The sequence below is a fragment of the Frieseomelitta varia genome, unplaced genomic scaffold (genome assembly GCF_011392965.1).
Source record: "Frieseomelitta varia isolate USP_RPSP 00005682 unplaced genomic scaffold, Fvar_1.2 scaffold_372, whole genome shotgun sequence".
NCBI lineage: Eukaryota > Metazoa > Arthropoda > Insecta > Hymenoptera > Apidae > Frieseomelitta > Frieseomelitta varia.
Window position 1 is genome coordinate 356,036 of NW_025110115.1, and position 12,187 is coordinate 368,222.

The window sequence follows — 12,187 nt, forward strand, 5'->3', positions numbered from 1 at the left end:
TTCAAGAAGAAAATATAACTGTTGGTAAGATAAAAAAAATATAAAAGTTTCGTGAAACTTATAATTTTGGAAATAACGAGATTTCTCGAATTTTTTTTTTTCTTTTAATAAAAGTAATTTTACTACGTTACTACAGTTTCAACTAGTCAACTAATATAGATATTGCAAGAAGAAAATATAACTGTTGTTAAGATAAAAAAAATATAAAAGTTTCGTGAAACTTATAATTTTGGAAATAACGAGATTTCTCGAATTTTTTTTTCTTTTAATAAAAGTAATTTTACTACGTTACTACAGTTTCAACTAGTCAACTAATATAGATTTTGCAAGAAGAAAATATAACTGTTAAGATAAAAAAATATAAAACTTATAATAACGAGATTTCTCGAGTTTGTTTTTTTTAATGATAAAAGTAATTTTAAGAAACTGTAACATCTACGGAATATACATTCTCTTTTTTTCTTTTTTTTTTTTTTCTGTATTCTACACGAAAATTGGCGCAGAAAGCAAGTATTTTGCTGAAAATATCCATATCATTGTATGCTGTTTTATTTAATCTCTATTTAAAATTTAAATCATCTGTATGGAAATTGTACGCTTATTTTCATGAATGAATTTACATATTAGAGGAATATCTACTACGGTGTGATTATCGTCTTCGTGGCAGCCACAGCAAAAAATATACGGCCTCGTATTTTCTAGTTGCACGGCTGTTTGAACTGATCGTATACATAGAATAATCTTCGCGAATGTTTTACGATAATAGCTCGCCATTATGCGGGAAATATTCAACTCTATTATCAAACGCTGCGTTGCGTTGCGAATTTGAAAAATTGTACATCACATTTTCCAATGATGAGCACGTTGATCGAGCCTGATCAATTGAAACCTTAATTTGAGTTGCAAACTTAAACGAACGAAACTAATCGAATCGTTCCGAGATATTTCAGACAGTTTATAACAAGAACTTTGCTGTTTAATATGTCGGGAACGGAGTACAAAAGGGGCCTCGATTTTCCATTAATTTCTTTCTTCCCTGTTTCGTGCAAATTTGCCTATAAAGTGCGGACTTAGTTCGGTAACAATAAAGGAGAGCTTTAATTAGAACAGAAATGAATTCCCTGTAACGAAACGGCAACATCAATTTTCTCATTAGGCGTACACGATACGGTAATGTTATTAAGCCAGCTGGTGAGTGGACAACGCCGCGTGTTTGCGCGTGCATGTTAAAGATCGTATCGCTTGTTAATCTTTGAACGCTCGCCAGAGGAAAGCTTTTGAAACTACTCCAGCAAAATGCTTTTGGAAAACGCTCTTCTCGGAGAAAGATGAGCGATCATTTTTACGTCTCGTTACGCGGGCGTTATTAGCTCTTTTGCAATATTTCGCAATTCGTCGCCGAAGGATAGGAAATTTGACAAATTTCACCACAGGTCTCGACCGATTTTGCAAAACGTAACGACGATACGAGGTTCCGTTGCTGCGAAGCTCACCGTGGAGATTTAATTAAAATTGATTTCGTAAAATTGTTGACAACGCCACCGTGTATTCTGATTGTATAATAAATTCTGACGCGTGTCATCGTCCCAGAGTGACTTGAATTTAATACTAATTGTTGAAGAATGTTTGTTGACACAGGTGGGCAAACGAAGGAAGAGGTGATTGAAACGAACGAGAGATTAAGAATCGTGAGGATACGACTGGACGGAAGCTACGAGATCGCTAAACGTGCCCTCGTCGAACTCATGTGCAAATATACTGACAGCAAACAGGTTCGCAACGTGTTTCAACGTTACAATTTGTTAAAACTAATGATTAAGGTAATTACAATTCTCTTTGCTGTTAAAATCAGATTATCGTCCAAAGACTATCAGACTATCGGATCGTTGTTCAATGTTCAACACGTGACTGAATAATTTACAATACTTTCTCTAACGTGGCTTAAATTAGGAAAGAAATTTATCTGATTAATCCAGTGGCTTCTAACTTCTTTTTCTTTTTCGGCCCACTTAGGCATGTCTACAATCCTAATACCCCGTGACTCTTATTATTCAAAAAGTGAATTTTTTAATTAACAAGAGAAAGTCTAAAAGTCCATTAACTTGATCTAAACAAGCTTCCAAAGACCATGACACCCCATGAAAGACAAAAATTAGAAAATTAAAGAAAAAACTCCGAATTTGAGAGTCAAATTGTTGCCCCTGTGAGGCGCGACAGGATTAATCAATGAATGAAATGACAGAATGAGCGAGGTTGACGCAGAATTATATTTAACAATCGACGAAAACGTTTCTACGTGTATAGGATGTCTGTGGTTTTATCTTTCTAGGACGTGATCAAATTGGAGACGCAATACTGGACGCTGGTGGATATACCGAAGCAGGAAAAACAGGAGACGGTGCCTGCGTTTGTTCTGCGCGCGTGTTCCATTATGGAGAAGACCCATAAAAGCGGCGAGGGTGTGAAAACTTCGGCCCGGCTGGCCGAGGAAGCTGATACCAAAAGAGAACGCATTGAAAGACTCGAAAGTGAGTTGAAATTTTATTACGGTGGAGTATCAGTTTTCCAAATGCACGTGTGTAGATCACTCGATAGCAGAAGGAAAGAAGATATATCGAATACGAAGTTGAAATTCCAATATACATAGATTAGAGATAATTCGCGACTTTGATAAAAATCTATTCACATTTTACACATTTGTAACATCGTGACGAACTGTGAAACTCTCAACGATGAAATGAATATTAATTTCGTCGTAAGAGGAGGTTATAAATATCTTACGTGTAGTTTCGATAATGCGAACGTGTCGTCATGGATAATCGAAAAATATGAAAAACGATGTTTGAGAAAATGTGATACCTATTCGTAGTAACGTGAACGAGCAGCCTTTGCATTAAGCAAATCGCGCGGAAAAGACACAACTCGATAGCTGTCCTGTCGCTTGAAAACCTGCCGAGCATGAATAATATGTTATCTTCCATCGCATACGTGCTCGATGAGCGTAATAGTCCAGCATTGAAAATTATGTCTTCTAGACGATTCTGAGGAGTAAAGCAGACAGTAAATGAAGTATCACGCGTGATATTTAAAACAACGATTTTTCAATTTATCGCGAGAAATATTGAAACGGTTCATTGGGAAAGCATGTTCAAAGCGAGTTTCGAGCAAATTCCTCGGCTAAATTAAGTATCAATTCCTTCGAACAAAATATTTCTCGTACACTGAAATGTCTTTCATCGAACGTAAGATATATCTTGTGCTCGTTCGCTATCGATTTGCTCTTTACGTGTGTATACATGCATATATCGTATCCGTTTGTGTGCGCAGGTATGACAACAGCCCAAATCGAAGCAGAAAACACGCAAATGACTAACGACCTGTACAGATTACTGAAAAAGTACACGGGACTGAGAAATCTCATTCGAGACTTAAAGGTATTTATCAGCGAACCAAGTAAACCAAGGAACATCCTTCTTTTACGTACTCATCGAGGCCGAATTAATCAGTTAATTATTACTGAAAGGCGTGTTCGTACCGATTTTTAGAAAAGTATTATCGACAGAAACTCACTGAAAAAAAAAACGTTTCTCGCTATCGCTATCGTACAAGCTACACGCATCTTGTAAATTTCCTTTAGCTTTCTCTTTAGTGCCTCGTTGTCGAAACAAATGAACCATATAGGAAACCATTTTTCGTTAAAATTATGAAAGCATTTTCTGCGTTCACAACGGAACCACTGTTCAAAATTAAACATTTTTCTTCACGCTATCTTATGAATGCAAAAAAAAAAAAAAAAAATTCTTGATACGATTTCTTCCAAACAATGACATTTATATTTTTATTTATACTGTTTTTTCTCGAACAATAACATCCATAGGATGTAACAGGGACAAAAATTCGGGAGACTACGGTATTTAGGTTACAAAAAAAGGAAAGAAGAAATAAAATATATACGTATATCGCGGTGCATGCTACAAGCCGTGTAGTAATCCATCAGCTGAAACTTTTTTGATCAAGATTCTTTCGCATTGCTCTTTTCAGACCGTCCTTTTTTTTTTTTTTCACGTATCGCTCGAAACAAATTCTAGCCGCTTCTTATCAGTTTGATGCTCAGAGAGAAAATGTCGAATAATAACATTTCAAGCGAAATGATTCCATGCTCTTTCCTGTAAAAATTTTTCAACTCTTTAGTTAACTGGGTTAGGCGACATACACCCGCAGCACAAATGTAACCTGTATCTCAATCTATAGTTGACTGAAAATTATCCATTTCTGTAATAACCTCTGTCGAATTTTTTGTAATAACCTTCGTGAGACTCAATTAAATATAATTCTTCTCCGATGCAATCACAGACACACCCATAGATATTATCGATGAATATTCTATTTAAATTGGGGGAAAATGCTAGACTATTCATCTATTTTCCCGAAAGAAAGACAAAGAACCGAACCGAATCTTTCAACTTTCTCATCTAATTTAATGTACAGTTGCCTATGATTTTATCGCAGCACGTGATCAAGACCAGTCTTACGTTAATAACGATAATGCCCTGTTTGCCGGCAGGAGGAGTACAATAGCTCAAAAGTATATCCAATCTTCCCTCGTTATCCGATCCTAAAGGATATGATAAAGGACATAATGCACAACCCAGACTATATGGAGGTTTGTCACGAGGTGGACCAAGCATAGCGGCCAGACCCCCTCCACCGTTCGCCACGTATGACCTTGTAAAAAATTCTTTTTTACAAAAGGTCCTAGCGTGGACGTTGGTGAAGGGGGTGAACCGGAAACCAGCCTGTGCAAGGCTTACTCTTCATTTGCGGTGATCGATAAATTCGCCGTAAATTCTGTAAATTTCTTTCACACTTATTCTCTCTCTCTCTCTCTCTCTCTCTCCCTCTTTCTCTCTCTCTGTCTCTCTTTCTCTATAAAAACCTACATATCTACGTTTGTTGCGCGTTAATCGTATTAATTTCTCCTATCGTCTGATACACATTCAGTCTAACGCTAATTGGAGTTTCGTTCGTTGATCGAATGCTCGGAGGAAAGATGTAAGTGAGTGTAAAGAGATAAAAAGAAAAGAAAAAAAAAAAAAAAAAAAAAAAAAAAAAAGAAAACGAAAGAAAAACGTTGCGTTGCGAGAGAAGAAGAGAAGCACGGAGAATAGATTTTATCAGAACATTTATAATTAAAAGAGAGACGTTCATTTTGAAGATTCTTCGTATGTTGGAACAATGCTTTTGCAACATGGCGTTTTGTCGTGGTGTATTGTCGAGTCACGAACGATCTGCTACTTGGCGACAATAAGTAACGATACAAAGGGGCGAGTTTTTATTGTACTTTTATCGAATATAAGAAACTTTTTAGAATTATAACTATATAGTTTAGCGAAGGGAAATGAAACCACGTAGAGTCACCACACAGTTCTTGTTGTAATTCTAAAATTCGACAGGAGCACCAAGTACCAGAGCAAGGAGTAATTCCAACATAGAGAAGAAGCGAAAAACCGTTCATCTTAGTTTCTGATTCCGATCGGAATAGCCGCTTGCACGTTGAAACACAAAATACAAAAAGGTGTTACACAGGCGCGTTTCACACGCGTGAACGCTGTAAAACCTAGTGTAGAATTTTTATTAAGGCAGCTAAACGTCGCTCATAAGGGAGAAAATTCTGAGGAAAAAAATGTTAGATTTGTAAGACGTGTTCCCTTGTTGCGAGCGTTGTGTGTGCGCGTGCGTGGTCTCTTTGTGTACAAAAAAAAAAAAAAATTGTATCCGTATGCGCGTGCGTGTGCTTGTCGAGATAAATAAAAATGAAAAAGCAAAAAACAATTATTTAAGAAATTAATAAATGTGAAAACGCGATATTCTGCTTCCTGCTACTCGATGGTCGTAACACGTGACGCTGGCATTAAGCATCGTCGACGTTAATGATAGTTTGTTGAACAAAGGAGACCTCTCTTTACCTACGAACAGGACAAACAGTAGCAATCTAGTAAGATACGAGTAATATATTTATTAAATATTGCTTCGCGAGTGACGACACTGTTTTTTCGTAACGTAATCGGGAATATTTCTCCATCGACTACGGTGGAAATTACTTAAGTATAACGTTGTTAACTCATTAATAATCAGTGTCAAACGCGATGGTGTAATCGTATATAATATACATGTTTATTATAGCATGTTGATGTTGTCCAGAGAAAAATTTATGGTACAATGTTTGTCTCAGTTTAATTATCGCGCCAACTATACGAGAATATATCACGTGCGAAATATTAATATTATCAAGTAATTTCCTCAATGAATATTAGTAAGATTAATTTCAATTTATTCATTCGTATTTTAGCGAACTTCGGACAGTGATTTATCTTCTCTTTGGAAAGTTATTTGAGAACGAGTTCAAATATTAAAAGTTCTGTTGCAAAAAATCGTGCCACTCTTGAATTCTCTTACGTTAAAATTTTAAATTCTATTTCATAAAACGAATGATTGTACTGTGTAACATTTGACAAAGTCCTTGATAGAGATTTAAGCAAAATTTATCTATCTCAAATATATATATATATATATATATATATATGTTTTTTTTGGGGGTCTATTGAAACTGGAAAAATTGTTATCGATATCTTTATTTCGCGCAGGAAGCAGTTTACTTAAAATATTCTGTACGAGCTTTTTTTCTACATCAGTTGACAGATGTACGTATTTATATTCTACTACTAAAAATGAAATTATCTACTTTATATGTTGAGATAATGATAACGATAGGTCATACATATTATTAATATTAAGAGAGAAAAGTGAAGATATATTCTCCAAGATATAATCGTTACTTTGATATGACAAACATATCTCATTATTGTCATATTCACGTACACGTAATACATAATCAAACGAATTTCAACAAATTTTCTTTTTCGGGAGAAATTCGCGCGATATATCACATTTGTAATGTCAAAAAAAAAAAAAATTCGAATCGCGCAAATTTATCAAAAATCCCCAAACAGCTAAACGTTTCACGTACACGAATAATCACGATTTGCACAATACTCGAAATAAGTATTTCCCGCGATGGAATATTTATTTTAATACACACTATATTGTGATATATTGATTTTTGTTTCAAACGGAACACTTGACAGCCTTTAAAGAATGTCTATACATACTGAGCGTTTTATCGTTAAGATCTAGTCGTAAAGGAAACAAAAATTATGAATCGTCTACTACGTAAGTAATATGTAAGGAAAAAAAAAAAAAAATCAATGGCTGACAGCTCGAAATCAAAATGCAACGTATAATGCGCGACACACATTGAGACGACAGAACGATTCATTGTCGAAAACGTGAATCCTTTTCAATGTGCGTCGATGCCTAGTGACCCATAATCTCTGCTCCCTTATATGTTAAACACCACTCTTGCATCCCAAACAATTACACGAAATAACGTATCAGACACATAAATATATGATACAATTCACGAAAAATGCTGGGTACAGGCATATATATCTATAAAGAAAAAAAACAAAATTGAACTTAATGACAAGTTAAATTATCAAATGGTACATGGTAAATGGTACACTTGGTAACTAACATCGAGAAAGTAATTTATACTCTGGTGATGCACATTCCTCTTTATGAATGAAACGAAACTCACGACACACGCGCGAAAATGTAATCTTTTATATTTGAGAATCAAATTCTGCAGGCAATCAAATATTTTTCGAATGGTGTTCGTTTTGTATTCGCATCGATTGCCCTCAGCTTATGGATATCAAAAAGCGTACAAAATAAAATTCTAAGCAACCACGAGCTTACACGGACAGTTAGCTTTCAGTTTTTTAAAAGATTTCGTGATAATTTGTGCACAAAGTGTAACAAACCATTTCTGTGCTGAAACACGTATGTCAAATATTTTGCAGTGAATCAAACTCGAGCAGCTTCCGATGTAGTTTACACACGAACGGAAATTTCAAAATTCACGTCAAACAATGATCGTTTGCAAATTTTACCGCACGGAATTACGAACAGAATGGAATCGAGATCTTTTTTTTTTGTCTGCATCCAGCAAATCTACATGAGAAACAACATACATACTGCACTGACTGTTTAGAATAGTGCTTTCGTCGTAGATATTTATCTTACAATTAGTAATCTATAATGTGTGTATAGAAAGAAACGTAAAATATTCGAAGAAATTTCACGATACAAGAAACTACACTACAGCTTGATAATTTCTAATCGATTTTTCGCTGATATTTCTAAATTCAGTTCTCTAGCGCGAACAACTTTCTCTCTTTTTTTTCCCGACTGTTTAGCTATCTCTTGCTAATACATTAAAACGCATAATCAAATATTTGCTTGTTTCATAAATCAAAAAAAGACTCAGAATGTTTAAAGATCAAAATTCAGTGAAATCGCAAAATTGTTAATTAACTCTATTATATTCTTAACACTCTTCTTGATACAAACACAAGACCAAAATTAATGGGGAAAGAAATCATCAAAAAATATACACGTCACACGTATACAAATTAATTATTAAACTTTGTTTTCGAAACGTTGACTGGTTAAATTATATTTACAATGACTATATAGCAAGATACATTTATTATTAATAATGGGATAATTCAGTCGCGAAGTCACAATTGATATTTTTTATGCAAAACAAAAAATACCTTCTTAGACCAATGATCGTGTAACATTAAGGAGAATTTAAGATATATCTAGTATAAAACAAAACGTATATGTAGCAAAAGAGTAAAGCTATACTCGATGCAATGTCTCTGAATTGATGAATATAGCAAGTGTGCTCGCCTTTTTGATGAAACTAGGAGAGTGCCAAATAGATTTTGAAAGTTTATATGTGTGCGTGTGAGCGCGCGTGCCTATATAAGTGCGAATATAACGTTATGCGATGGCATATATATTTGCGAGTGTTACTATAAAATTTTTATATAGTGTATCGTACGTAATAGCGTCGACTAGTAGTTTTATTTTGCTGGACTGGTCGTTATAATTACACGCAAAACTTTCTGACGAAGAAAATTTTTATGTACGTTGATTTCAAATCGATCGTGGTTTCAGAAATGAAGATGTTTAAGTAAAATTTGTTATTTATAGATAAAATACGTATTAAAGATCAATGATTTGAGTTTGTAAAAATCGAGGCTCACTCCAGCGAAATAAACTATATCAGTTTAATATAAGTATAATTATATACGAATATATATATATATATATAAAGATGTCTAATACGAGAGATCTACCTAATGTGTTTAAAAGTGTGTATATGGTAGACGTAATAATCGTGTTAATGTCTCCTAGAAATGTATAACATTCAATGGTGCTTTGGTTTCTCGCGGGATGTTATTTAACCCTTTGATCACGGGTATATTTTGAGAAATCGTGTTCGTAGAATATCAGAAAATGACGAAACTAATACATAAATTGATTAATCTAATTTTAAATGAATAAATATAATATAATATACATAGAAATTAATTTGATTTCAAATAGATGTTTCTACGCACTTTCAAACATGAACATTATACACTTATGTACAAAATGATTAAAGCAATGAAATCGCTTATTAACGTTACCCCTGTGTTCTATTCAAATTTTGCTTCGACGTTTATCGATGTTATCCGTAATTGAAGGGTTACGGTTTTCGATATTTCTATGCGTATGGAGAACACGGTGAAAATATACAAAGAGGCATATTCTAATCTTTATTCCTCCCATTCTAATAAATTGAACGTAGTGACACGGTCGTAGAATAATAAAATTTGTACTAACCGAAACAACCAAATTTGCTTTGATCCACGATTTTTATACAAATCGGCACGATGATGGCTAAAAGTATTCGCGCGTCACTTTGTAAAAATACGAAGTTTCCACGAAAAAAAGAAAAAAAAAACTATCTCTGCAAATCTAAAAACGAATAAAATATACGAAGATCAATTATGAAATCAAAGGACCATTATCCGCTGATTAAATATACATAAGCGTACAATAATGTTAATCGAGTGGCAAATGAAATATGCGGCTTTCTGTAAGAACTTCGATTTTCGAAAATTTGTCTCGCGTTCTTGACAAGTGTGTGTTTATGAGATCCATCAATGAAAATTCGACCAATCTGTATGTCTATAATCACTGTTTGGCGCATGTCTTATCTACGCATCTAAACGATGTACTTCTGTAAGTCAGACATACATATTCGCTTTATTACGATAAGCTTTTCGATGCATATCGATAAGTTATATAGGTGTAAATTTTTACGAACAAGAAAAAAAAAATAACAAATATATATATTTTGACAGAAACTTCATGAGGAAGTTCGCGAAATCTTGAGGAAATCCTTCACCGAGACTATTCGATTAGCGTTTACACGATACATTTGCAAACATTTGCGAACACTTGCGAGCAAATGACGAACGAATATTGTATTTCCGTGTAAGAGAATTCTAACAGCTTCATAATATTTCCCGATATAATGTACGATGTCGCAGATCGAATTGTTTCGGACGTTCTAGATCCCATTGTGCGAATGTTTTTAAATACTTTCGTATTCCAAACGAAATATACATACCGTGGGATCACAGTCCATCTTAAAAAAAGAAGAAGAATTTGATGATGTAGAGTTTTCTAATTTCATAACCGCTAGCGCGTGACCCTAGGTTTCTGTTTTCTTAACATTGCATTACAGATTGCCCTGTCTGTCGTTGAACAAAATGATTCGTTTTACGCGCAATTAGGATACACAGCATATAGCAAAGGTATCGTCAAGATATCTATTATTAGTACGGCTAGCTTTGTGTACTTCATTGTGAGACGTGCGGTTTAATAAACGGACTGTACACAGGCTATAATAAATATAATAAATCAATCATCATGCTAGATCAACTGAGAGAACAGATTACATAAGATTATGCAAGTTGTCAGTTATCATTCGCATCGTGCGATCTTTGCAGTCAATAGCTGTCGAGACATGAATTTTTAGATCGATATGTGAACCTTATTAAGGTCGCAAACGATTCACAAATACTTCACGAACTTCAATCATCAGTACCATTAATCGCTAGTCCGTATAGAATTTATTATCACATACATATGTATAATCACACGTGGTAAAATGATTAAAAAAAAAAAGGAGATAAGCTATTGTGAAGTTTGTATGTTCGTTAGGGTAGAGTTGCAAGGTCGGATTCATTTAGGAATGCATAGAGTGTACAGCTATACTATAATATTAATCGTGTATAGTATCATTTAAATTTCCATCAGTTTCGATATTATGTATTTGGTAATTTAAGAGACATAGTTAGAGTATTCACTTTGATCGATTGTAAAATATGTCACGTACTTGATATTTTCAACGTTGGTTTATGTTTTCGTTAAAATACTTCACGTTCGACAATGTATGAATATGAAAAACCTGATTGTATATCTAAATTACGTTTAAATAATGAAGAAAATCGACGTTCATTATCGATATATGCATAAACGATGATATATGTCGTTTAATGCAAATAATATATACTATCCCTCGTTAAGAAAAAAACATCGATGTCCTGACTGTTTCGTGTTGAACTAAAGTTTTTGATGTTTTAATAACTGCTTTGTTAAAGAAACAGAATCTTAACGTCGAATCTTAACGCTGCTGATCGCTGTTAAACTTTAATAACAGATTTTGAATTATTATAGAGGAACATAACAATTAAAAACCTTCTTATTAAATCATTACATGTTAAATGTTCGTATATTATTTTTATTCTTAATATTATTTTTATTTATATCTGCATTTATCATGAGAAATTATAATTATGAACACACAGAATTTAATAAAATTAAATATGTAGTTATGTATATTTTTATATAAATATATATTTAATTACACAAATATATTTGTTTTTTAGTATTAAATATATATTTTATAAAGTTTATTTTGAAGCAGCAGAGAACGTTAAGATTCTCGAAGGTAGATTTAGAAAAAAAAATAAATAAATAGCCGACGAGTCACGTAATGTCGATGTGTAAAACTATTAGTTTGCAATTCATGTAACTAGTTAACAGATGAACGTGATGTATGTTAATAAGCAAGGAAAATGTTACAAGGAAACTGTGTGTGTTTGTAATCGCGTTCTTTAAACAGACTGGCCCTCATAGATAACATTAAAGTAATGCGTTT

The 12,187-nt window shown here is 33.7% G+C and overlaps 1 protein-coding gene across 1 annotated transcript in view; it reads left to right on the forward strand.

The window, feature by feature from the left end:
- Nucleotides 1-11,114, forward strand: part of LOC122531093 — a 33,096-nt gene extending 21,982 nt beyond the window's left edge. The window contains exons 3-6 of the mRNA XM_043658682.1: nt 1,639-1,820; nt 2,330-2,528; nt 3,328-3,434; nt 4,565-11,114. Coding sequence (XP_043514617.1) covers nt 1,639-1,820; nt 2,330-2,528; nt 3,328-3,434; nt 4,565-4,690 — 614 coding nt within the window. The 3' untranslated portion in view covers nt 4,691-11,114. The remainder of the gene's footprint in view (nt 1-1,638; nt 1,821-2,329; nt 2,529-3,327; nt 3,435-4,564) is intronic.
- The last annotated feature ends 1,073 nt before the right edge of the window (nt 11,115-12,187 follow it).